General features: G+C 37.8%; 1 protein-coding gene across 1 annotated transcript; it reads left to right on the top strand.

Annotated features, from left to right (window-relative positions):
* The first annotated feature begins 1,055 nt into the window (after window positions 1-1,055).
* SANBR (SANT and BTB domain regulator of CSR) lies at window positions 1,056-25,815 on the top strand. The gene is made up of 21 exons (XM_075035398.1): window positions 1,056-1,310; window positions 4,588-4,753; window positions 6,682-6,868; window positions 10,213-10,306; window positions 11,379-11,617; window positions 12,479-12,537; window positions 13,240-13,400; window positions 14,282-14,368; window positions 14,489-14,599; window positions 16,584-16,707; window positions 16,883-17,035; window positions 17,269-17,414; window positions 17,790-17,889; window positions 18,999-19,031; window positions 20,569-20,668; window positions 21,677-21,771; window positions 21,885-21,913; window positions 22,011-22,084; window positions 23,143-23,231; window positions 23,594-23,685; window positions 24,581-25,815. Exons 2-21 carry the CDS (start codon window positions 4,604-4,606, stop codon window positions 24,615-24,617), a joined length of 2,160 nt encoding a protein of 719 aa, XP_074891499.1. The 5' UTR covers window positions 1,056-1,310; window positions 4,588-4,603; the 3' UTR covers window positions 24,618-25,815.
* The last annotated feature ends 1,910 nt before the right edge of the window (window positions 25,816-27,725 follow it).

Genomic DNA, 27,725 nt, shown 5'->3' on the forward strand with positions numbered 1-27,725 from the left:
TGTTTGACCCTTTGCAGAATAACTCTAGTTTGAGAGGAGCCTTGAACGGCTGCCAGTGGTTGGGTGGTTGCATGTGATTAGCTCCAAGTCAGATGTTGTTACTGCTTTTGTAGTTATGAGTGTATAAAATATTTAGAGCGATGGATGCAGTGCGGTCTTCGCTACTAGTTTTAATGCAAATTCTTGCTTAATTAATTTGCTGTGCTTGTATCGTGGGGCTAATTCTCGTATCTGATGCGTTATTTTGAAGGATGAGAAGACCTTCAGGTGCTAGGGCTCCCCAGGTTTTTCCTTCGCGTTACCATGTTTGCGTGTGGGAACGTAATCGTGGGCTTCTGCTGAGAAAAGGGCATCGGGGTTATCCCTGGGGAGGGGGGGCTGGGTTACTGGTCAAGAAGCCGCCGCTGAGCTGGATGTGGGCGCAGGCGGCAGAGGGCAGGGGTCGGTGTGACGTCGCACTGAGCTAGGGAGAAGGTGGCATGACATCATTTGTGGTCTTGAGGGGGAGGCGTGACGCCACGCGCGTGATGTAATACTTACACACACACACACCCCGCCCCGATCTGTCGGGACTGAAGCGCGGGCGGAGGCCGGGCTGCGTCACTGGTGCGGAAGACGCGGAGGCGCACGTCGGCGTCACGTCAACGTCACGTCAACGTCACGCGGAGGCGGGGAGAGCCGGTCCCGCCCGGGGCGGCGCGTTGCTAGGCTACCGGACGCTGGGCGCGAGCCGCCGCCGCCGCCGCTGCACTGCGACAAGGCGGGGCCGCCGGGCCGGGCAGGGGCGCCGCCGCAACACGGCGCGCGCCGGGGCTCCCGCCCTGCTCGCGCGGCCGCGTTCCCCCCCCCCCTCCCGGCTAGCCTATTGGCTCTCCCCGGCGGGAGGGGGCGTGGTCTCATCACCCGCCCGGCGCCGATTGGCGGCTGCCGCCCCCCTCACGGTACTCCCCGCCCGCGCGCTCCCCCTCCCCGAGAGGGTGGGGCCGGGCGGCGCCGGCGTGTGAGGGCGCCCGTCTTCAGCGCTTCGGGCACGGCAGGTGGGCGGGGGGCGGCGGCCGGCCGGCGGGTCCCGCCGCTCTGAGGAGCCCCGGGGTGGCTCTGCCGAAGTCCTCAGCGGGAGCGGCCGTGCCGGGCTGCGCCCGGGCTCCGCTCCGCCCGGCGCCCGGGGTTGTCTCCTCAGGGGAGCGGCGCCGCCGCCGCCGTCCCGCCGCCTGCCCCAGCGGCCGTCGCGCCTCGAGGAGGAGCCGTTGCCCGTCCTGCCGCGCCGCTTTGCCCCGCGCCCGCCGACCCCTCGCCTGGGAGCCCGCCAGGTAACCCCTGCCCTGCCCTGCCCTGGCGCAGCCGGGGGAAGCCGGGAGAGCCTCCTGCGGCGTCCCTTCCGCTCTCCAGCGCCTCTGACCGGGGAGGGGTGCCTGACAGCTGCGGGGGGGGCTTCTCCGTCGGTGAGGATTGGGGTGACTGGCGGAGGTCCCCGCTGCTGAGGGCGGGTCCCAGCAGGACGGTATTGCTTGAGGAGGCTGCTTACACTTGTAGGATCTTGCCCCAAAAACTGGGATCGGTTTTTACCTTTCTATTTAAATGCCTTATTTTAATTTTTATTTTGGCTACTAGGTGGGCAAACTACCATCCAAGTTGCTGTTATTTCTCTCCCCCACCTCATTCTGCACCATCACTTCGCTGCGTTTAAGGGTTCTGCTTGAAACCTCATGCCCATCCCACCATCTTTACCTTCCTGCAGGTTATGCACGTGCAAGGGCATAGTGATTCTTCATTTTTAGATTGATCTTTTGCTTTAAATAAAAAAAAAACAAACAAACCCACGGTGCATTTCTGTAATGTAGACCAACTTCCTGCATAACGATTTAACTCTTTCTTTAAATCATGCCAGTTTTATGGAATATTAAAGTATTGGGAGTCCTTTACACCACTTAATTTAGAATTCTAAGTAGTAATAAAAATTCCTATTGTTGCATATCTTTCTGTATTATGCATGTCAAATGAGTTGGTCAGAATTAAATAATGCTGAAACTCTTTTCCTCCGGTTTCCATAGTGGAGGAAAGGGTTAACTTGAGCTTTAATTGCAGTAACAAACTGGAGAGAATCTGTAGAAGTTGCCTTCTCTCTCTTAACTATATGATTTATTGCAGGCTTTATGTTGCTGCTCTTATGGAGTGCACCATTCTTGCATGAGACAGAATCTTGCGTGTGTCTTTAACTATACTTCTGACAGGATTTCCTAAAGGACAAAAAGGCAAATGTTAAATATAATGTATAAAGCCACAAAGAGGAGTCCCGTGCTCTTCCCAGAATAGAGATAAAAAGACTTAACTTCTGTATGCTTGTAATTGAGTATGTGCCTTCATTTATCGTTGCAGTAATAAGTATATATAAGACTGTGTTTTAATGTACAGAATAAGCAAATAAAAAGGTGTTTGAGAGACAAAGGCTTCATCCTCTCTGAACGTGTCATTACATTTTAAAGTACCTGTCATCCCTTTGTGGTCAGGTTGCTTCATGGTCCTGACGTGTATGTAAACTTGTTGCTAGCAAAGGACTCACACTTTTTTCCTTTAAATTATAGACTCTAACTATTGCACAATAGCTGCTTTTCTTTCTTTGATTAATCAGTACAATCATGCTGTAGAACTAGTCCTTAAAATGGTGATTTATGGAATATTCATATTGCTAGTAATTCTACTTTCATTAAGGGTATTTAATGGTGCGAGATCAGAGGTTTCTAATATCCATCATTTACTAATCTCATTCAAACATATTTTTAAACCAGCTGCTACGTGCATACAAGGTAGCAGAAGAAGTCGGCTTCTTATTTTATAACCACTCAGGTTTGCCACTGGTGCTGACCTGTTCTGGCCCGGTTATTTCTTTTCATAACACCAGATATAGTAGATATTCAGTGGTTTAAATATAATTGATACTGGCATCTGTCTGTGTGCTGACAGTGGGAAGTTTCCACCATAGAACAACCACAGTGACACCGCTTGATAATACTGTCAGGTTGGGGGCTAAGGACTCAATGACTGTAGGGACTGATCTACCTTTACCTCATAGTGGCATCTATCTTAGTTGGAAAGTTTGGGCTCATGTTGTCTGTGAAGGACCTTTGTCCTTTAAAAATGGCCATTTGGCATGCTTTGCAATAGATTTCCTTTAGATAGAATTGCTAAAATGGTATGACTTTTTCTATTAGACTTTTCTTCTGTGTTTTGTTTGTGGCTTTTTTTTTTTTTTAATATCTCATGAATATATGAAAACTAAGAATTATCTTAGTGGGTTCTGGGTTTTTTCTTTCTGATGGTTTCATTCAGCTAATCTTTTGAGAAGATGAAAGCTTACAGTTACCTGCTATTGTGATTTCTGTTTCTACCAACAAAACAAAAAAAGTGCTGGAATAGCTTCTTCTAGAGTCAGAAACAAAATCAGTGCTACTTTGTGTATTTTACGCATCTTTTCTTTTAGAAAGAACAAGATGCAAAAGAAACATTTATGTGTAGTATACTTTTAGTAACAAGTGATCAGTTAAATCTGCTACCATGTAAGTGTATTTTCTCTGAAATTCTCTGTAATCCTTGCTTTACAAGTCAAAATTCTGTATGTAACTTTTAAGTTCTGTTATTCACGTGATCTGTTTAAGATACTTTGAAAGAGGTCCAGAGTGCTTTCCAAATGTGAGCCCTTACCAAGCTCTTTGGCTGTGCATTACTTGAATATGAAAGTCTCGATTAATGCCTGCAGTTTTCTCCCAGCATATGCTAAAACAGTACTTTGAACTTTTACTGTGTTCCCTGGTGCTATACAGAAAATTCATTTGGAAAAAGAAAAAAAACCAACTAAATGTAACACTTTTTTCAAATTAGGAGAACTGCATTTTTTTAAGATGTTCACTGCTGTCCTTATATGCTTTGTTCTGGTGTTCACATTGAAGCTGAAGGAACAAGGTTTTTTGGCCCTGATAATCCCAGCTAATCAGGAGTTATGAGTGCCTTGGGGCAACTCAAAAGTCAGGTCTTCAGGATGAGAGCTGAAAGACATCCAGGTGTCATGTTTCCTGGCTTCAAATTATTTTTGAAGGCCCTTAGCAGGGTGCCCTGGGTTGGCTTCTATATAATTGAAGTCAGGTGTGCAAAACAAGTAAGCAGAGCAAGAGGAGACCAAATTTGAGCAGTAAAAAGTTTGGGGAAACAGATTAGTGTATTTGAATGTCAGTAAATTTAAATTAAAATGTCCCTTTGTAGTTTAGGCTGTTTATTCTGAGATTGTGGGTGGCTTTTTCTTGTGGAGGGCTCAGTAGTTGTGAATCCCTCCTGGAAACAGACAACTTAAAGGAATGGTGGGTAGTGTCTGCTGCTGTTGAGTTGGTTGTGGTGTGTTTTGCACATCTGCTTCTCCCCCCAGGGTTTTGAGGATGCAGATATGAATAGACAAATTTTGTCAAATAAAGTATTAGTACTTGACTGTAATGCTGTGGTAAATATTTCCCGTAGTAATTTATGGAGTGCTGCAGTTAACGTGGATCAAACTTTAGCAAACTATGCAGTGAGACTTGCTAATAACATTTTCTCTTCTAGGCTTAAGTAGCCAAAGATGAGTCGTGGATTTTCAGAAAACAATAACTTTCCGTATGACAACAATCAAATGGTTTTGGATATGATCCTGTGTTCCCTAATTGGTGTTCCTCAGCCTATCAACTGGGACAGTGTGGCAAGGCTAGTTCCAGGATATACATCCAAAGAGGTGAATTTACTCATAAAAGAATTTGTATACTTTAACCAGTACTTTATGAAGAAGAAAACATCTTTGGGGGAGGGAGGTAAATTGAAGTTAAGGGATGGGGTTTTTTTTTTTCCCCTGAAGTAATTTATACCTAAAGAATCAAATATGTTAAATGAGCAGTAGATTGGAAAAAAAAAAATTGTTTCTACAAAACCTAAACATTGAAATTAAGAAATATATTCTGCATTTTATTTCATTAGAACTGATATGAAAAAGAACAAAAATTACTGGAAAGTAAAAATTAAAAAGTGGAATTAAAAAAAAGTAGCTATGTAATTGAAATATGTTAGCACAACTAAGATTTTCATGGAAAGGATGGCGGTACCCACTAACCTCATGTAGGTTGTAGTATACTTCCTAGCAAAAATGATAACTTTCTATGTTTGTCATTACAATTCTAAGGAAGTATGAGTTACAGATCTCCATTAGGTAGTTAAGAGTGCAGTTGCCTCTTGCTTGGTCCTACAAGATCTGGATTTTTCTTTCTTTGGTTGGAATACAGTTGGAAGAAACTAGTACCTCCATGTACTTAATCTTTCTGGATTGCTGCATTTCATGGTGAAACGCTTACTTGGGGGTGTTGGGGGTTTTGTTTGTTTGTTTTTTCATTTTTAATTTCTGAGGGGAAGTAAGCCAAGAGAGGAAAATGTCTTTTGCCCTTGTGATTCAGCAAAGCTGGGAGAAAACAAGCCACTGGTCCTTATTTTCTGGCAAACTTAATCAAATGTGTCAGCTCACATTTATAGCATTGCTATTGGGCATCACTGTAACCTTGTATTTAGAACATAAAAATGAATGTTTGGTGGGAGTAGAAGCTTCTGTGGAAAGTTACTGCCTTTCAAGTGCTTGGCAAAGTGCTTGGGGGGGGGTGTCCCTACTGTTTACTTTTCAATTTGCAGACAGTACTGTGCACATATAGCAAATAAAATAATTATAAAAGTATTGGTGAGCTCTCTCATATTAGTTAAGATTATAGGATTGATTAGTACATGTCTGGTTACTCTGTTTTAAAAGAACGAAATGTCTTACGTATGTGGAGTCCCTCTTTAAGGCAATTAAGTAAATGTGTATCTGTGCTTTTATGTATCTGTTGTATATAGTAGACTGTCATCATTACAAAATTGAGACACTACATAAATATAAGAAGGATGTCACTGTGTGCACTTCTCCTAAAGGGGCAGGAGGCATGCAGTAATGTTGGTTAGCTCAACCCAAAAGAAATAAAAAAAGCTGCTTGAGTGGAGCCTGACAAGATGTGTCACAGGAGGATCACCTCTAGAATTCAGTAGATTTTCTTGTATGTGTCAATTACCTGTGCATAGGATGCTGCTGAACCAAACCCATTATTATCATTGTATCAGTACAAATTTACAAAATTGAAAAACTTTCTAGTTCATCAAAACAAGGAATAGAAAGTGAATAGAACTGCAGTGGAAATCCCCAGTCCCTTTTGTCCAAATCAGAATGGAAGTCATAAAGTAAAAGAGTAACAAGTATCAACCAATTACTATGGCTACTTTTAATAATGTTTGACAGTATGTATGATAAAAGAACTAGTTACAAAATGGGAATTTAAACTCTCCCCGTAACTTTCCCTTTTGAAGATTGAGCTTAAAATCACAGGATTTAAGGAAATAAAGGTTGAAACAGGTTCTATCTTATTTCTTCTCTTTCTGTTAGAGTATTTAATTATGGTAAATCTTACATATTTTGCTGCATATTTATGTACTTTCCTGATGCCACTAACTAAATAGGAAGCATTATAAGTTTAGTATCAGTAACTGTTCACATGCAAAAGATATGAAATACAATATCCGTCTCAAATTATAGTTATTAAAAATGTACTGAAAGCTACTGCTTCATTGTCCTATCATTTAATCTTGTGACAGTGTGCAAAAAGGTTTGATGAACTAAAAAGCAGTGGAAGTTCACCTGTTGACAACCAGTATAATCCCCTGATGGCCGCTGGTGGGAGTCCTGTGGAAACTTTAGCTACGTACATCAAATCCTCCTTGCTCGATACACAGACAGAGTTTCAGGAGCCTGCTATTGGGCAGGATTCCATTACTATAACTGGTATGTTTTTAGTCATTCTGAAATATATTGGCTTTGATTATAATCAGTATGTGCATGCTTTTCTGTCCTGAGCGGTAAGTCCACCCAGGAATAGTAGTTGTTCATTTTTGAAAAAGAAAGTTAAGTATAAATATAATACATACATGAAGTCATTTTCAGTTAGCTTAGGTTAAGAATTGATGTTTCTTTGGGTATTTTTAATAGCTTGTCCTTCCAAAAGGCGTAAATCCTTACGCCATAGCCTATGTTTAGGATTTTTGGTGTGGAGAGGAGTTACTCTCCTGGTTTGTATCCCTGTTGTTGTACTGTTAAACCTACAGTCATTTGCGATCACATTAGGCTGTGTTATTAAAATAACTGGAAACTTTTGTGTAGAAAAGCTGCAGAAGGCTGAGAAGGTGGTCCCTTGAGGTCAGACGCTTCTCTCCCAGCTGAAAGCCCTGTCTTTGTCATACTGCTTGGTGGCAAGATGGCTACATAGGAGTTGGAGTGTAGTGTAGCTACTCTTTGATGCAAGAGAGTCTTGCAATGACATAAAATGTGTCTTAGTCAATTATGTGTCCCAATAATAATTTGGCAGAAGAGGACCAGTCCTAATAGTTGTATTTCAATCGCAGCACAATTAAATATTGTTAACATTTCCTTAAGTTCTTCTCCTGTAAGAAGTTGTAATTAACTGTGTGATAGTTGTTCTCTGATTGCCATTGTAGAGTGAGATGTTTTCAGCGCCTTGTGGGACTTGGTAAATGTGTTGCATGAGAAATTTGCTTTGGTAATGAGTAAACAAGTTCTGTTAAAAATTAAGACGACAGTGAAGTGTTTAAACAAAATATTCTCTGTTACGATGTTCTTCACAGTGATGCAGCTTTCTAGCCACTGTTCTCTTTGTAGAAGAAAGCTGTTTGAGCTTTACTGGAGAACAAATAAAATGTTTTTATAACTCTAATCAAGAGAATATATTTGAAAACTGTATATGGAGTATCTAGACTGAAAATGTTTCCAGTCAGCTTTCAGTTATGTACTTGTTACATGCATGATGTGGGATAAATGCTTCTTGCACCCACAGGTGGCTACTTACAAGATTAGTAGCTTCCCAGTAGGCAGTTAACAAGCTAACTCTGCTTATAGAACTCTTTAGACAACTTGTGCATGTTTTCTTTCTAACAATATAATACATGTAATAAGTATTAATGCAGTTAAGCACCCTAATGTTTCCTACTACAAGATCCTAGCCTGAGATTTTTTTCTCTGTTTTTGCGACTTTGGCTAAATCGTTTTCCCTGTTTATATGTAATCTGTTGATATGAAATTAGGATAATTAATCTTTTTCTGACAGGCTTGAATGAACTCACCTTCTTAATATTTGTGAGGTACTTGTATATTTTGGAATTGGCGATTTGAGAAAACCCTATTTGTAAATGTGCTTTCTTTTATTAATTACTTCCTAGTGGATTTATTCACATCTGCTTATTGTTAGGATTAAGAATTTTGGGCCTGTTTGGATTTGTTTGTAGACATGAGTAATAGCAAGAAAAAGCAATCAGACCAAATTCATTTTTAGCTGGATTGTCATTTTGGCTGAGTTATAAAAGCTTATTTATTACTTGCTAATTATAAGGCAAACTGCTGTGAAGTCCCTTTTGAATGCATATTATGGCAGTAAACAACCATATAGGATAGCCTTTTACCCAAAGTATTTATTACTAACTTTTGGAAGTCAAACAATCTGTAATCTTTTGGGGGGAAGAAAAAAGCTAGGAAGAAATGTATGGTGAAGTTCAGACATCCCTGTTAATTTGGCTGTGTTGCATATTCTTGTTGCATTATTTCCTTTAATAAATAACTTCACTGTGTTCAAAATAAACTTCTTAATATTTGCAGACAGAACTCTTCCACATCATTTTTTTCCACAGGCCTTTCCTTTAAGGTAGCTTACCGTGCATTCAAAATCTAGGACTCCCACCATGGCTGCTCTAATGCTAGCACAGGTCATCTGCCTGCAGTGGAATGCCTGCCCTGAAGGCTGTGGCTGACCTAGCCCCTTCCAAGGTTTTACTAGGGTCTGTCTAGTAAATCTTCCCCTTTTATTAACTGTGTTCCCTCTATTATGGCCTTACTAAGGCTTAATTGTGCAAGGCCTTAGGCTATATCTTTGGAGAAAGTTTTGTTTCTTCTGCCTTTGGTGTGATAACTTTGTTTTCCTGAAGGGCATAACTACTGTACTGTGCTCTGAACTGTATAGAGCTTCCAGATAATTTTTGGTGTCAGTCTGCTATAGTTATTTAGCCATAAGATGAAGAGGTCTATCTTAGTCGTCTTCAGAAGAGTACAGCCTCTTACATTACATGAGAGGGAGAAGGTGCTTCTGGAACTCTTCCTGGAAATCTGAGAGTAGAGAGTAATCATGGAAAATCACGACCTTATGGGTTTTCATCAGTGGAAGACAGATATGTGCCCTTCCATTATTTAAAAAAGATAATGATCTTTCTGATTTATAAGCAAGATTACTGAAATTTCAGACTGCAGTGGTTCATTCATCACAGTCAGAAAAGTTATTCAGTGTCTGAATGCTGGGGTTGTCTTAGCCCTTGACCTAGAACTCACTGGATTTGGTGACTAGATCTTCTGGACTTCACTGGGTTTTGTGTCCAGGCTGCACTGCTTGCAGTGCATTTGTAAAGATAACCTATTTGAACTAAAGTGCAGCTGTCCTTTATTCCTGGAATAAGCTACATGGTGTAGCTCTAGGACTAGGCAAATTTCATGGTCTGCTTTCTTTGAGCATTGTTTTATATAATCTGCTGCTTTAAGCCATGTGTTTGAGAAACATAGCAAAAACGCATCTTGCAAGACTTCTCCACTTCTGTTTGGAAGCAACTTATTTCCAAAGCTAACACATTATGGATAAGAAGTGGAGTTATTCTCAAGTTGTTATATTCTGGCAGGCAGCAAAGCTTCCCAAAACCTGAAAGTTTGATGTGACAGAGCCTTAAGACCCCCATCCCACAAAACAGAGATGGAGAGCTAAAGGAATGGATTGTATTCCTGGAAGGAAATGCTGAAGACTGCATGAATCTTACTACTCTATATTGAGACAGGACTGATCTGGGTTTGCAGCCAAGTGTCTGGGCAGCCCAGCGATGCTGCTGGTCTGAGTTTCCAGTGCATGGCATTCAGAGCAGGAATTTGGATTATCTAGTAGCCCTTAATGGTAGTGGATTTGTTGCTAGTTGTGTAACATTGCTCCACCATGAAAGCTGTACTTCAGTTGCGTTTCCAAGATGCTGAAGAGCAAAAGTTCAGGCATTTTTGTTCTAATGCAGCCTTTTTTCCTTAAATTTAAGGAAGGCCCAGCACAACCTCCACAAGGAATTGCTCTTCAGAATCTGAGAAAGGTCCTGTGCATAAAGGTGGAGAAAGCACTGACGAAAGCCAGGGGTAAGAAGATCTTTGTGTGTTTGTTATCTAGGGGATTATAGAACTGATGTCTAAATTGCTCGGACTTTTCTGCTATGAGAAAGAAGACACCTGGGAACATCCTAATAAATGCTGTGAAAAATTTTGAAACCTTACGTTGCTACAGAAATACTAGGGGTTGGTTTGAGAATTTCTTCCATGCAATAGGGATAGATTGTTTATAAATATCTCCATAGTGTTCCTCTGAGTGATTGATTACTGCTGTGGTGAGAATGGGAAACATAATCAGATTTTAAAAAGGAATGAAACAAGATTGATGCTCAATAACATTTTAATTAAAAAAAAAATATTTTGTGAACATAGATTTGCCCTGTGTAAAAGCAGGAAAACAAAGCCATAAATGAAAAATGCAAATGAAAAATAGTACCACGAATTCAAATAGCCATGCATGTCACTGTCTTTCATACTATCACATTCCTGTTTTCCATACTATACAAGTACATGTAGAATAATAGGTTTGTTTGAAACCTAATAACTATCTTTCTGTAGAGACAGCATTTACTGATTCTAGGTTTGACCTTTTCTTAAGAAATAGACATTTTAATATACAATAAAACAATTTTAATTGCCACGATGAAAATTGCTATTGTATGTTGTTGTTTTCCTTGGTGCCTCAGTAACTTAGGCATGTATATCTGTCTATTTTTTCAAGAAAATTAAAAAGGGAGAACAAATAAGTTATCTATGTAATTCAGGTAGTATCCCATAACAAACTGGTGACAAAATTGGGGACTGGAGCTAGAAATTTTCCTTCTCTAGTCCTTTAACTTAATTAAATTGCGCTGATTATGTGTCAGAGGATATGCATCTGTGTTCTTCACCTGACAATGCTGTCTGAGAATAGTTTCTATTAATAGTTTGTATTAATAGTTAATAACTGCAATTTGTTTTTGTCCTGTTAATAAAAACCTGTTAGTGACATCAGTGTTGCAACATGTGATCCAGATTTGGAGATGAGATCTTTGTTGATCGGTTTTGGTGTTCTAATTGGCTTATGGACCTAATTTGGTATGTGGCTTGTTTTCTTTTTAAGGCCAAATATGGTGATCCATGTATGCGATGAAGCAAAAAACCTCAAAGAAGATTTTGTGTGTCCTCGAGACCTTTTGATTTCAGAAATGAAATACTTTGCTGAATATCTGTCAGTGGATGCTCAGCGCTGGGAAGAGGTGGATATTTCAGTGCACTGTGACGTTCACATCTTTGACTGGTTGATAAGATACGTTAAAAGGAACACTAAAGATTCTGAAGCTAATGAAATGCCCACTTTAGGTAAAAGAAAGTGTGTAGATCATGTGTTGTAGGTTCATTATGTTCTGTACTAATGGAAGATTAATATTTTTGCTACAGTTCAGCCCCAGTCTCTTTTGTTTGACTGTTGCACTGAAGCTTGTCATTTGTTAGAAAAGTGTTGCAACAGAGATCCTCTGGTTATTACAGCAGATATCTCTGATTTGACAACACTGACAGTTTTGAAGAAACATCCTGATAGTTGAAGCAGTGGAAAAGATGAAATATATTTGGGAATCTGGTGTTTTTAATTAATATTCTTCAGACCTCTTCTGACCAAGAACAGAGTGGTAGTTTTGAAATACTGATGATTGTTGGGTTTTGTTTTGTTTCCCCTCTACTCCCCATCAGCACAATTGCAGTATTTTCTAAAATTTCAATGCAGTCTCTGATACAATGGTAGAAGAACTTTTGCCTTTATGAATTTGAGGCAAGTTTTTGATCTTTTTATGAGTCTTTGCTACCATTTTTTAAAAATATAAACAAGCCAAGAGAATAGAGTTATGACTTGCAATGTGAAGGTTATGCTAAGCAGAATCTCAGCTGGGTATGATGGCTACAGATGGAAGTTAATCTTGTTGTGTAATTGTTTACTCATTGTATCCCTATGAAGTCACCTTTTCTAGTTTTTATAAATGCTAGTTTGTTACAGTTGTACTCTGGCCATCTAAATGATAAACCAAAACTTTGTTTCTTAAGATGGAAAATGCTCTACGTATTGGATGATGGAATGACAGGTTGGTTGGTAAAATAAAACAGATACTAAATATGCAGAGGGAGGAATGTGATATGAAATTATCAAAAGAATTCATGTAAAAAAAAATTTTTGTTGTTGCCTTTTAGAACCATCAAATGTCATATCAATTCTTATTTCTTCTGAGTTTTTGAAGATGGATTCATTAGTAAGTATTAAGAACGATTCTCTGCCATAAGGGCATAGTTAATTACCAGGTGTCTAACAGCTTGTTTGTTATGCTTTGGCTGCTATGTAAACAGATGATTAAATGAGAACATTTTGAGATTTTTACCCCCCTTATTCAATGCAGTAATCTAATGTTTGCAGAATATCAATGCAAGAAAACTTAGAGTAAGTTATTTCTAAATGTGATAGTGGGATCTTGGATTTGCCTTCTGATGACTGATTTAGAGTAACATCAGTATCTGACTTCTGATAGTTTTATGAAAAAAATATTATTAAATCAGTGAATACCTTTGTTTTATATCCTTTTTACATGAATGACACTTCTGCAATTTAAGATCTGGTTCTCCAGCTCTGTATAACTAACATCTACTGACTTGTTTGTTAAAATGTTTGTTAAAAGTTCTGTCATTGAGGTGACCCACAATTAAATATACAGTAAACATAGCTGTATAAGTTGAGATCCAGGCAATACTATGTATAATGTGTACTGTGGTTCTCTTTTTACAAGCAATTAGAAGGTACCACTTGTTGAAGATGAAACATTCGTGCAGTTTTTTGGTCTGTAGAAACCTTTTGGAGGAGAACATAAAGTAACTCAGAGTCATGCTAATTCAGAGTCTCCTTTGATGTATCTTTGTCTAGAATTCCTTAACATTATTTTTAATGTTTTTATTTTTCCTAGGTAGAAAAATGTATTCATTATTGTCACAAAAATATGAATGCTATTGTAGCCACACCATGTAACATGAATTGTATCAATGCTAATCTTGTTACGCACATTGCTGATCTCTTCACGCACAATGAAGTGGAAGAGCTGAAGGACAAAAGAGACAAATTTAAGAGGTAACTTTTTGCCTGTAATACATTACTGAAGTGCTGTTGGGCTTTTGGATCATTTTTCAGAACAGCTAAGACACTGTGGGGTTTGAAGTGATATATATATATACACACACACACACAATTTCTATTCTCACATAATGTGTCTTGTATCAGAATATCATGAATTGACCTCAGAATTTTATATTAAAATTCTGAGCAAAAGGAAAGAGCTTTTTATAGGAAATGAGCAAAAGGAAAGGCCATAGTAGGCGTGTGGCATGGACAAATTATTCATGAATTCTCACAGGGGAGCCAGGATTAGGGTAAGGAACCTTTTATGGGATGACATGCTTCTAATTTGTAGAGAATGGTTTGGTTTCAGCATCCTGTGAACTCTGATGTTTAGACATAGAATGTAGGATGGCTGAAAGGCTGAATAGTTGTGATGGAATACTATTTCATACATAAGGACTCCAGCTTAGTATCCAGATAAGGGCCAATTATTGGAGGGCAGGCTGACAGACAAGCAAGGTGAAAGTAAGAAAGGATTTTAATCAGTAGGGATAAAGACGTTATAATTTTTAGAATTAAAGTTAAGTGTAATTTCATTAATAAAAGGTCCTTTAATTGATGTAGAAGCTGGCAGTTTATACTGGCAAGCAACGTAATAAAGGAAAAAAAAATTAAGGGATCTCTTTCCTTGCATCTGGGTAAAAATAAGAGATGACCAGGTCAGGAACCAGTTATGTAAACAGGTTAGTTTAAAGGAAAATCCCATTAAAAGCTAGATTCTGAGAGAAATATGGTGACTGACTTATCACCAGAATATAATTGTTAGTCTCACTATACATAAAACAATTTTCAGTATTTTTCTAATGGGTAAACTGTGTTGCTGTCATTAATAGTAAGCTTTTCTGCAAGAAGATTGAGAGACTGTTTGATCCAGAGTACCTAAATCCAGATTCTCGAGGAAATGCAGCAACATTATACAGGTATGGTCTTTTTATATTACTACTTCAGTTGCAAGGACAGTCCCTATGTTTTGAAGTCCTGCTCTTGCTCCAGTGCTTTCTTTTTTTCTTTCTTTTTTAATTTTTATTTCTATAATCTAGGTGTTGTTTATGTAAAAAGCTGCTAACTAAAGAAACTGAAAGAAGAATTCCTTGTGTACCAGGAAAAATCAACATAGATCAACATGGGAATATTGTCTATGTTCATATAAGGTAGTGAATATATATATTAAAAATTTTTCTTCAACTATATGATTTTCTGTGATTTTACAAAATACTATATGTTTAGGAATTATCAGATACATTACAAAATGAAGTCGTTGATATGTGAAGAGCAGTATGAAACACCTCAACCTCTTGTATTACCTAGCAAAAAAAAAAAAAAAAAAAAAGAGAGGGTGGGGGGTGATTATGATGATGTGCTTCTGAAATTCATTCAGTAGTGCCGCTGCTGATTGGAATGGAAGAACTACAGCCTCAATTACTGGGAGGGCTATTTTGGGTTGTACTGCCTTAAATAGAAAATACTTAGCTAATTCTTTCATCAAAGGGTTTTAAGATGTGTAGTTGATGGCAAATAAAGTTAAAGGCTGCATTTCTACAAGGTTTGTTATTGAATGTTAGATCCACCTCTGCCAGCAAAGAAATGTTGAAGAGTATATTCTAGACTGACTTTATGCTGTCAGATCAAATACTCAGCCTGCTTAAAGACCACTATAAATAAACTTTGCCGGTTGTTTTTCTGTTCTAAAGTATTTGCCAGAGGAGCTTCCAGGACCTATTCTGTATGTATGGTTGATTCATTTGGCACAAACGTTTAATTCAATTCTGTCTGTTTGATCCATGTTTGTGAACAGCTGGATTCTCTTCCTAATGATCAGTGTGTGATCAGCTGCAGTTCCCTCCCTCCCCACATGCCCCCTTTAAGGAAAATGGAGGGAAATTAATAACAGGAGACCCTTCTCATCACATCTATTTTATTCAGAACAACCAAAGCACAGTTCAATATCAGCTGCCCAGGTAACATGTATTTAGTGTTACCTCCCACCAGTAACTCCAAGGTGTGAATTAAGTTCTGCCTAACAGTCTAAATAGAACTGAATCTTGCAACCCTGTCCTGACATATTAGGATCATTGGTGATTAGCCACGTAAAATTCATTAGTTGTATTACTTCACTTGAGCTGACTGTATGTATGCAATTCCTAGTGTATAAATGTGCAGGGTTTTACTCAGAGGATTATTTAGGTTCTAATTATTTGCCTTGTGGTACTTGTGACTGTTTTTCTACACAGTATCCATTTACAGTTCCTTAGGTGAAGTGATGCTAATGTCTTCAGGCTTATGAGCTAATACAAGACTATCTTTAACAATTTAAAAATAGGTTTATATTTATTGGTCCTCTAGTGGTGTCTAGAACTAACTTCCAGTTGGAATTACTGCTTGCTTAGTCTAGGTTAGACTTATAATAAAAAATGGTTCAGGCCAGGGCTTAAAATTGTGGGAAAACAGTATCTGCTCTTTCTGAAGATAAAGTGCACCAGTGTAAGTTGCATATTCTCTTTTGAATTCTGAAGAGGTGTGTGTCATTTTATCACTAGGAAGGAGCAAAGTCTGTGGTTTTTAAGACTAGAAGCCTCAGATACATATATTAATCAAAAAGACATGGTCTTATATTTTCAAACTAATTCTTAACTGAGTAATTGCTATTGTGTTGCAGGTACATAGAAACGTGTTATGTTGGCTTTTAAAATAAATAGAATGACAGTACTTCTGTTGCACAGCATGTTACTTTAAAGACAGAGAATTGCAATATGACTGAACTTGTTTGTGTATGTGTATTTTTATTTCTTCTACTCTGTGTACTGGGTTTTCCTCTGTTTTATGGTTCTCCTGATTTCCAGAAGTCTTGATATTTATCTTAGCTTATAAATTTGCAGTGTATGAAGCTTGAGCTGAATCAAGCTGTAATGCTTTGTTATTAGTAAGTTTAAGATGTTGTGAAAGAATATAGGCTCTTCTGTCATGGTCTGAATTTAATAATGATTGTTCCACATTGTATCGTTTCTGTTCTAAATTCCTCTGTAGGCTTTTCACCAGTGGAGCATGTGGAGGATCTGCTCCTTCTCCACCTCACCTTTCTGGTGGCAGGATCAAAACAGTTATGACTGTATGCAACCTGACCTTTTGCTTTTTCAGAGACAAAACCTGGGAAGTCCATGAGTACTTAATTGGTCTTCATGAGGAATTGAAGTCTTGGCGGGATGTTTATTGGCGTCTTTGGGGGACTGTTAATTGGTTGACCTGCTCAAGATGTAACCAAGTTAGTATATTTTCACTTGTTTGTCTGTAGATGGCTTGTTGTGGGTGACTTTTGCAGGGTGAGGCAGGGATTAAAAACATTTGGGAAATATATAGCAGTAAAGCTTGGTATATGTTCTTTATTTGACTTCCATAGGTAATCTCACCTCTAATTATCTCTTCTTATTCTAATGTAGTCTTTCCTGTGTACTGAATTCTCCCACTGCCAGTACCATTCGCAGCCAGTTCTTTATCCAGGTGTAGCAAGTGCTCTGGGCTCAACTGGGACAGGAGTATATCCCTGTTGTAACCAAAAAGTACTTCGTTTTGATCCTACAACCCTCCCAAAGGTACTTCAATACTAGCTCACTTTTGAAAGAACGTAACAGGTGGCAGGGGGGTGACAGTGTGTTAGGAAAATAGATCTTTTCCAAAACAAGTATTGTAAATTGTTGCAGTGTCTCAAGGCAGGCTGGGACCTTGGGACACAAGAGTTCAAAAGTTGAACTTTTTTATTGTACTTCCTGAAATCAGTTCTTCCCATTAACTGAAGTATTTGATCTTTTGTGTATGTGTATTGCAGGGCTGCAAAGTGAGGGATCACATGGTTGATTTACCTTCAGGAAATGAAGATGGGCATGCTTTGCCATTTCAAACTACTAAAATATTGAATGATCTGCTTCATCATAGAGATGTTATTGTTGTTCCTTTCACTAAAGATGAGAATAGGTGAGAACATTGTATTGTGTTACTGAAATAACTTAGCCTTCAACACTTAACGTGTGCATGTTACATTTGATTTCTCTCCCATTTTAAAATGGGATGTAGGAATCTTTAAAGGTAACTTGGTTTTGATTGTTTAGTTGGAAATTGGGAAAAAAGGAACAAGTACTTTTTCCTTTTACATTTCAAGCAGACATTTAGAAATTCATCCTCCATAAGCATTTACTCCTATCTTTATATTTTTAATGAATTGATATCAAAATGTTATGTGGCTGACTTGGAGGTCTGTCTTCTTTCTTGATACATGATGAATAAAGAGAAACTGATTCTAAAGTCGTGAAATAGAAAAATTTATTTTCATTTCATATCTTTCTCTTTAAGTGATTCTGGTATTGGGCTCTGTGATGAAAAAGGCATTGAATGTGATGTACTTGTAGAACCAAATACGCCGTGGGGTCCAAAAACTGGAGAAATCAATGCTGTGAGTGCTAATGTTGGGGGTTTTTTTTCCCCTTTTGTTGTGATAATGAGGATTCTTACACCGGTACTTTGAAGAATTCATTAGGCAACTTTTAATAAAAACAAAAACCATGCATTGTTGGAGGAAGAAGTGTACTGCTGAGCATTGCAGGATAGCATAGGCTAGCGTAGGTACAAAATATCTGGTTGGTGAAAAGGCAAAACTTTTACCATGTCTGCTGGAAATATTTCTGTATATCAGAGGGAATTCTCCATATGTCTGTGCTTCCCACCCCGTTCTTAAACTGATGATATTTAAGGATCCAGTCATACTTTAAAATACATCAGGTGGCAAATATTTGAATAATTGCTGCCTTTGTTTCATCTGCTGATGTATCTGGGTATGTCCACATGACTTTTGCAAGTCTATAAATGAAGAACAGTAACTTGGGTTGTGTTCTGCTTGGGGTTTTTTTGTTGTTGGTTGGTTGGTTTGTTTTTTCCCCAAGATGTGAAAGATTTTACTTTTCCAGAGCTATGATGCATGTATGTTACTATGTGTATGTCAAGTCAACAGAGATACTTTCTAAGGCAAGTTTAAGGAGACTGTTTATAATACTGCGTCTGGTTTAAAGAGAGCTTTCATGCGAAGATAAGGTTTTGAACTTCTGCACCCATTGTGGAACTTCTGGTAACTTGACAATCCTGATGGTAGCACAATGCTGCTGATTCCATGAGAATTTCAAACAGGATCAGAAGCTCTCCCGTGATAAATGTGGGAGGCTGTTAAATTTAAACTCCATAACAATCTGGTACATAATTCCCCCTTCCTGTCCTGGACTGCTTTTTTTTTTTATTAAAATCAGCTGTAAATATTTTTAGTGCTAAGGTTAGGGACCTTAAAACATAACTCTGAATTCACTGCATTTAATTGGTCAGTGGCTCACAACCTCTTTGAGGTTAGTCATTCCACCAAATATAAAGATGGGAGTAGGCCTTCTAGGAGTTAACAGTGTAGATTGCTGTACTATAACATACCACTCCTATTTTTAGAATTCCACTCACATTTTTTTTAATTCTTATTTTTATTAGTTCTTTAACTTATATGCCTTTCTCTTTCTGTGACTACAGTTTCTTTCTCTGAAGAACTGGACTTTACAACTGGTTAGTAAAATATTTTGTTCATAATTTTAAATATTTGCTCTTCTGCACTGGCAGAGAACTAGCTTGGTTTTTTGTCTTATTTTCTAATTAATTTGGTGGATAATGTATTTTCTCACTTTAATTTGGAAGTTGCAGTATAGCAATTCTTTTTACAAGAAAGTAAAAAGTATGTGTGAAGTACTATTTTACCGGAATAAAAATTAAAAATTCCTTTTAAATGTTTTTATAAATGACAACAAACAGTAGGCCAGCACTGCATGCATCAGTTCTTAATAGTTTGTTAGGTTGACAGAAATGTAAATCATGGAAATCAGAGTTGAGGGCCCAGCCAAATGCACAGAATGGGGAGTCATTCTTCCAGTAGCATAGGTTGTCACATGATTTCTATTTTTGTATGTAAATGCTAGAGAGCAGTAGTTTACCTCTGTCACTCTTGAGGATTTGTGTTGCAGTCTGATGTTCCTAGTGTCCTATACTAAGAGTGTTCTTCTTGCAAAAACATGTTTCCTAAACTTTGTGAACTTGCAGTCCATGTTAAGCTTCATCATTTCTCATGGATTACTAGGCACTCATTATCACTTATTTTGAAAGATATATGTGTATATTCAAACAACGTAAACATCCCATTCCTTAATATTTTCAATATTATTTAATATTTAATATTAAATATTATTTAATATTTTCATTATTTCATGCTGATCAGCACAGAACTATTCACTGTGACCCCATCTGTTGCAATATTGGAGCCTGTAGTTTATGATGATGTACAAGAGATAGAAGGAAAAAAATTTTTTTAGGTATTAGGGTGAGTTCACAAAAAAAACCAACCAGATATTCCAGACCAACTTGCAATAAATTATTAATGCAGATAGCTCTGGTGTACATAATCTGTGTGCATTTGTAGCGTGCTGTGATATGCATGCTTTGTGGTATTTAATTACTGAGTATCTCAGCAATTTCAGGCAGTTTGCAAGATGCAGCAAGCCTCAATATAACCATCCGTAAACTTGTCATATCCTGTATTCTATGATTATGTGGCTAGTTCAGACATTTGCTACTATAGCATCTTATTAATTAGAAAAATAATATAGCCAGAAATAAATTGGATATTAAACACGGAAGCATACAATAATACAGGTTGGAAGGGATATCTGGTGGTCATCTTAAGTATTTCTTCCCACTCTCAAAGCAGGGCCAGCTTCAAAGTTAGATTCAACTTCAAAGCTATACCACTTTGCTCAGGGTCATATCCAATGAAATCTTGAGTATCTCTGAAGATGGAGATTCTACAGCCTCTCTGGGCAACTTCTTACAATGTTTGACCACTTAGAAGAAACATAAATAAAAATATTTATCAAAGCAAAGTTTTGAAATTACTTTCTCAATGTTTGAGAATCATGTTGTCAGACCTAACTGTGTGCAGTTATGTCACTAAGATATAGAGCTACTTTTGAAGTCAGCTCCTTTGAGACATATTTAATGTATCACTTAAGAATTGAGCCTCACTTATCTGTGGTACTTTCCTCATGTTGACTAGAAACAGCAATCGTTGTTATCTGAAGAAGACGAGTATACTACTGGCTCAGAGGTCACTGAGGATGAAGTGGGGGATGAAGAAGAAGTATGCAGGAAACCAGGTACAACAGGTCTCTACAGTCATCCTCCCTGCAATTTAGAGATAGGGATTCAAGGCAGCAGAATTATTCTGTAAGCAAAATTTAAACGTTAGGCATTTTAAAAATAAAAATTAATGTTACTTGAATTTTATTTCTAGTTTTCCTGTGTTTAGATAATAAATTACCTCAGTGCTCAGTGCCATCAAAAATCATTGGCAAATGAGGAAAGCTGCAACTATTCATGTTTGAGAAGTCTTCAGAGTTGATAAAGATTTGGCAGAAAACACTATCAAATTACTTTTATGTTACTTTTATGAAGTTTCATGTAGATAAACGTTGGAAGAAAAGGCAGTAGCTACACAATTATATTTTTGCCCCCCCCCCGCCCCCCGCATATTCTTCTGGTTATATAGTGGAATGACTGGTGAATGTGGCTAGAATTGTGTCTGCATTGATAATAAGTTCTATATGATCTAAAAAGATTTTTGTGGTTTTTTTGTTGTTGTTTTATTTTAATATGATAAGGGATTTAGGAATATGGGAAGCCAAAAAGCAGTTTCTCCTTTCCACCCTACTAATGAGTCATTTGAACAGAGGCAGTTCTTTTTGTCTTGACTCAAAGGGGTTGGAGTGTACCAATTTGTTTAAAAAAAAAAAAAAAGGTTGAATGAAAATTTTTGTAGTTTGAATTTAAACTTCTTTGGTCTGATATCACTCAGAGTTTGTGGATTTAATTAATATGGTCAAAGATGTAGCTTTTATGCACACTTTTAATTTCACAACAGAAAAGTTGTGCTGTTGTGTGTGACCACTCTGCATTTTAAATATGTACTTGAGTTCCTGTACACTTTTTATAGAAAAAGTGTTTGAGTAATCTGCATGTATTAGCATGACTGCAACACTAACAACAGGAAAATAGCCTGATCATTTACTCTGTAAAGGAATAGAGGGGAAAAAATTCTTTTGTAGCTGTGTAGTTGAGAAAACCCAAGTATCTGTGATGGTATGAGTAGATGTTTCTTCAATTAGCAGGGAGAAAGGAGAAATTAAAGAAATCCTACAAGCACCCAAAGAAAATGATTTCTTCCCCAAGTGTTCAGAAAAAGGAGAAGCCTTCTGATAAGGTAAAATCATAGCTGTGAAGCTAGCCTCTCTGGTTGGGTTGAGTAATGAGGAATTCTTTTAAGTTTTGGACTCGATCTTAAAACATACTTAACATGTTTTTTTTCTTTGATAGTCAAGTTCCCGAGATGCATCTCCATTCATGTAAGTAATTTTCAAAGTCCTTGAGAACATATTCTAGTATATCCCTTTTTGTGAACTGTTACTGATAACATGCTGTGCATCTTTCTTTTCTAACCAGTGTGAGTATGCAGCAGAACAAATGGGATGCCTCAAGGTCACTAAGATTCAACCAAGATGCTCAAAGAGAAGATGGTCTGTTCTTGCATGAGTTTAGCTTTCATAAAGTTAATATTATGCAAAGAAAACTATTAATTCATATAAGAAATGGCTAATTTTCTTAAAATATAGCTGCTTAGAAACTTTTAGGTTGAATTCGATCTCAGAAACAGCAATGGGGCTTTGGGTGGGTGTTTTTTTATACTTGCTCCTCATTTGGAAAAGAACAGATTTCAACTAGGCTAATTGTTAGTAATCAGCTGTATCCAAACCCCACAGCAAGCTCAGACTCCTCCAAACTGTACAAAAATATTTGTGCAGCTAGAACTCCTTCTGAAAATGTTACGTTAGGATTTGATGGCATTTACTAGCAATTTCATCTATTCTACAGGGGAAAAAATGTTTGTGGTAGGAAAACGGAAAGAAAATCCACCATATAAAACTATATGTTGTAGTCTTGCACACAGATTGAAAAATAAATGGGCAGCATTGGGCCTGCTGTCTTGGAAAATACTGGAAAGGAGTTCAAAGTTTACAGGAGAAAAAGAAAAAATGCATTATAAGCGTATGTTAACGCAGTTTATGTTCTTTATTTGGAATGTCAGCACGTAACCTACAGAGATTATAGTTATGTTGTCTGATGACTGTATAAGTATGTGAATAATTTTTCCTGCATCCCTGTGCCGTTTATTGTCTGTGTAGATAAACAGAGATAAACATTCACTTCTACCTCTTTCCCAGTCTTTCTGACTAAAAATATTCAGAATTCTATTCATTTATTTCACCTTTTTTAATCTCTTCTGAGACTCATGTGCATTTTTGCTGTTTTGAAAACCTCTGCCTCAAAATCATTCCCATAGATTTTGATCTCAGTGTAATGCCTCAGGCTGATTCTAGTATCTGCCAGGAACACTGCTGAAGCTACATTATGCGTCAGGATCTAGGATCTTGGTTGTTCAAGATTTTTGTATGAGCTGAAAAGAAAGCTAATTTTACAAATACAGTATCACTAAAGTGTGCATCTAATTCTTCTCCCTTTGTATTCAGTAGCAAGGAAAACCTCTGTTCTAAATATTCTTTCTTATTTCTGACAGATCAGAGAAGAATGTCTGAGATTACAGGGCACTTAATAAAAATGAGACTGGGAGACCTTGATCGAGTCAAGTCAAAAGACAGCAAAGAAGTAAGATTTGTCCTGTCACAATGTAGTGTTTATGGAATCGAAGTGAGCCTTGGTTAACAAAAATATGTAAAACAAATGAAAATACCATCTATTCAATTCTTAAGCTAAAGAACTGAATCTTATCAATCTTCATTTTGTTCCAAGCATGATTTTTTGGGGGAAATGAGTTTAAAAAAATGTTGGAAGTTCACTGCCCTTAAAAACTGCCATGGAAAATAGGATAGGTTTGAAAGGTTTCAGTACGGCGTTGTGATAATGAAACAAAGCATGCCATAGGTTCTGCTGAATATTAGTGATTTTTATGAAAAGTTACTGATTAAATCAGAATAATGTCAAAAATTGATTTTTTTTCTGGATTCCAGTATGCAGGAGGCATTTATTCTAGACTTGAAGCTCAGATAAAGGCCTCAGCGCAGGTCAGTGCACGGCAAAACAATGCTGAGAAGAATGCCAGGTAAGATTTTAAACCAAAAGCAGAACATGGATTTCAGGTGGCAGTGGTGGTGGGTGTTTAAAGAAAAACATGCCTCGTTTCATACACTTTTTTTGAATCAGCGTCAATTCCAGCAGGTTAATCATATATGGTGTGAAAGCTTCCTTTGTCGCATTAAACTAGAGCTAAGAGAATGAAACTCTTGTACCCATGCTGGAAGAACTGCTTTATAGCTTCTGTGTGGGAAGGTTGACTGCTGCTCTGATATAATTTTTTGCAAAATTATGGATAACTGGAAAAGTGTTAGCCAAGATTCTTTAGCCTATTCTTTGGCCTCCTTCCAAAAACAAAACCAAAAAGCCACACACACCAAAAACCTACATTAGTGCATGTTGGTCTTCTACACCTTACATGGATAAAACAAAAATGAACTGAGAAGCTGGCACACCGTGTGCAGTTGTAGAGCCTACAACTGGTTATAATTTGGCCAGCAGGTGAGCCTCTTGAGCTGAAGTTTGTAGTGGAGTTGCTGACCAACTTCTAAAGGATGAGCTGGAAGCTTCAAATATACTGTTAGAGGAATTTCTCACAGGTCTTATTTCTGTCAAAAAAAAATGCATGTGACTTTTTTTCTGTAGCATTAGTGATGTCAAGTTATTTGACATCACAGTTCTTTCAGCTGTGTACCATTGTATGAATATGTAGTTTGTGGGTACAGGTATCCTGGCAGAAAGGTAACTTTCTCAGGAATAGATTTTGAGAATGAGGGTTCCCCCCCCCCCCCCCCCTTCTCTCAGAAGACATTTTAACATAAAAGTAATTTCAAACAAATACTGTACTAGAGAGCTGAGTGGACAATAGTTTAAAATTCTAGCAGTAATAATGTACATACATTTCTTATGTGTTCTTAATCCAGGTCAAAGTCCCGTTTCGGTCAAGGCCGTCCAACATAAGGACTCACGAAAAAGCTTTAACTAGAATTCATTACTGCTTCCTGAAACTGTACTGCACTCTGACAAATGGAGAATGCACAGCTCTGAAAGCTTTCCAGTGACTTATTTATTACTTTAAGCCTTGTAAATTATTTTGTGCGATAAATGAATGCAAATCCAATAAGGTCTGTACTTATTTTAATTGTAAATATACTATTTCTTAAATTTAAATTTAATTGCTTTTTTTAGGTAATTGTGTTAAGTTGCATAGAAAATATTTTATAAATCTACAAAGTTAAATTATCAAACTAACTTTATTTATGGGGAAGACATAAATATGCCTTTAAGTATGCTAGAAATACTGAAAAGGAAAAAGCAAGACTACTGAATTCTGAATACAGTCAGCAGCATTAACACAAGTTGCCTAGTGTGTTTATATTGTGTAGTGTTTGATGGTACATTTTAGGTCAGTCCTCTGGGGATTTGCATTTAAAGTCTGTGACAATACCTGTGACTTAGACTAGTTTAAGCAAAATTTTAATGCAGTTCTGAGGCTTCCTTCTGTATATCACACAACTCCCATTCGTGTGAAGGTGGGTAGCAGGTAGAGACTAGACCTCCAAAGATTATATTATTATTATTATATCATATATATGATGATGCAGTATTGCATCTTGCATGTGAAACGCTTGCTTTACTCGCATGTGAAGTTAATATTCCCATTCCATATCTGACTCCTCTTGCACAATACGGTGTTTTGTTCCCATCTAATATCCAGACCTTAGGACACAAAGCAGTTCTATCTCTTAATGATGCTATGCCACTAAATTTCCGAGCAGATATGCTATTAATTCTGCATCTTTCAATGGTGATGTATCATTATGAAGATTTGTGCATGTAGATCTTTTGGGTCTAGTTACTTTCTGAAACCTGCCTGAATAATACTGTTTAGAAGTCAGATGCACTTTCAAGTTCTGTATTTGGAGCAATAGAATATAAGTTTGTCTACATGTAAAATCCAGGGCTACCAAAATGAAATAACTTGCCTGGAAATATGTTGCATATTAGAAAAGAAAATGGCAATAATGGCAATAATAATGGCTGAATTTGAGTAAACACATTCTGACTTTTTGAAACAGGTAGAAAGAGCGCTCAGGGAAAGCTTATTCCAGGCCACGGCTGTACAATAAATTGTGAGTTTGGAATGAAGTCAGCAAGATCCTGGGTGGGAGGGTGGGGTGGGGTGTGGTAAGGAGAGGGAGATCATTGTTTAAATGCACTCTTCTCTCCATTCAGGCTTCTTTTTGTCTTGTTTCTTGGGGATTTTCAGTAGGCATTAGAAGACTAGGAGAGCAATACTTGAAAATACTGCTTTCAAGGTGGAAGATTTTTACTGAAACAATTAAAAATGAATGTTGTTTATTGTGTGTTTTGTCCAATAATATAGCAAATTCAGAGCTCAATGAAACCAACAGGCAAAACTGGATTTCAATGCCTTTGATTTCAGGCAGGAGTGGTAACTTTGCAGGAGTGCTTTAATATGTATCAAATAAATAAGGCTTTATTAATGCCTCAGGCCTGTTTGCAAGTAGTAATTCAGTTTTAAGCACTTATAGTAAACATTGGAAAACTGATTGTTGTTTCTTGAAAGTGGAAGTATTACAAAATCCAGTGGGTACAAAAATGCAGTAGAATAAGTGTTTTGCTACGATTTTGTGACTTCTGATAGAGGATTGTTCCAAATTCCCATGGTGAACTTTGCTACGGAAGTTGCAGGCTGCATGTATGTGTGTTTAGTTTTTGTAGAACTACTGACTAGAAGAGAAGGGAAAATTCCACTGGTTTTGTTCTGTGGGAAAGTGCCAGTTCTACATGCCAGTATTGTTTTATTCAAAAACATTTTTGAGCATGTAATAATAACATACATGATGTTTCTATCTTTTTTCCCCTTGCCAACCACCTTGAATTTTTATCTTGTATTACTTTTGAAAATTTGTCTTGGTTTAATGGAAATAAATGTTATTAATTTAAGAAGTGTATGAGTTTTTTGTAGATAACTGTAAGAAATAAGTAACTCCATAAATGTTGTTTGATAGTCTCAATCATGCATGTGTATTTGTGATTAAATTGCAGCATCACGGTACAGGCTTTTTATCTGTCAGGAACAGAATACCATTGAATGCAGAGCTACTCCAAAACTACGAGAACTTAAAAGAATTTTTATCTGCATTGAATTTTGAAGCTGGATTAAAAGTTCATGAGTGAGCTGCCCTACAAATGACCCAAGTATGCAAAATGTCAAACTAAGCTATGTTAAAAACATGTTTAACTTTGCCTTCTGCTGTCACAGTGCTCATCATACCATTTAAACCGTCTGTTAAATCTATGAATAGGATTAGTTTCCATGATTCTCTTTCTAGAAATTGCTCTATGGGTGTCCTGCATATGTCCAGTTGGTATACTGGGAAGGCTACAGTGTATGTCCTGCTGTCACATGTGTGTTTAACTTGCTGCACTGTGGAGCTGTTGCCTGTTTGCTTGATGTCCAGAAATCTTGGAGAAAGGGCCAAAGTTTTAAATTCAGTGATGGCTCCAAGAGAAAAAGACAACGTGCTAGGAGAAATGCGGGTATATGGTTGCCCCAGTCTGTAAACATAGAACTATGAATAGCATGGGCATATTTTATGTGACTGAGAGGAGAATTCTCTTTGCCATAAGGGAACTGATGTTTTTTAAAAACATTGTTTCCTATTCTTGTTGAGTGTACAGATGTATGTCGTGGTTTAATCCGAGCCAGCAGCTAAGCACCACGCAGCCGCTCACTCACTCCCCCCCATCCAGTGGGATGGGGGAGAAAATCGGGAAAAGAAGTAAAACTCCTGGGTTGAGATAAGAATGGTTTAATAGAAGAGAAAAGAAGAAACTAATAATGATAATGATAACACTAATAAAATGACAACAGTAGTAATAAAAGGATTGGAATGTACAAATGATGCGCAGGGCAATTGCTCACCACCTGCCGACTGACACTCCGCCAGTCCCCCGAGCAGCGATTCCCCGCCCCCCTTCCCAGTTCCTAAACTAGATGGGACGTCACATGGTATGGAATACACTGTTGACCAGTTTGGG

This window comes from Buteo buteo, chromosome 9, assembly GCF_964188355.1.
Source record: "Buteo buteo chromosome 9, bButBut1.hap1.1, whole genome shotgun sequence".
NCBI classification, from domain to species: Eukaryota; Metazoa; Chordata; class Aves; order Accipitriformes; family Accipitridae; genus Buteo; species Buteo buteo.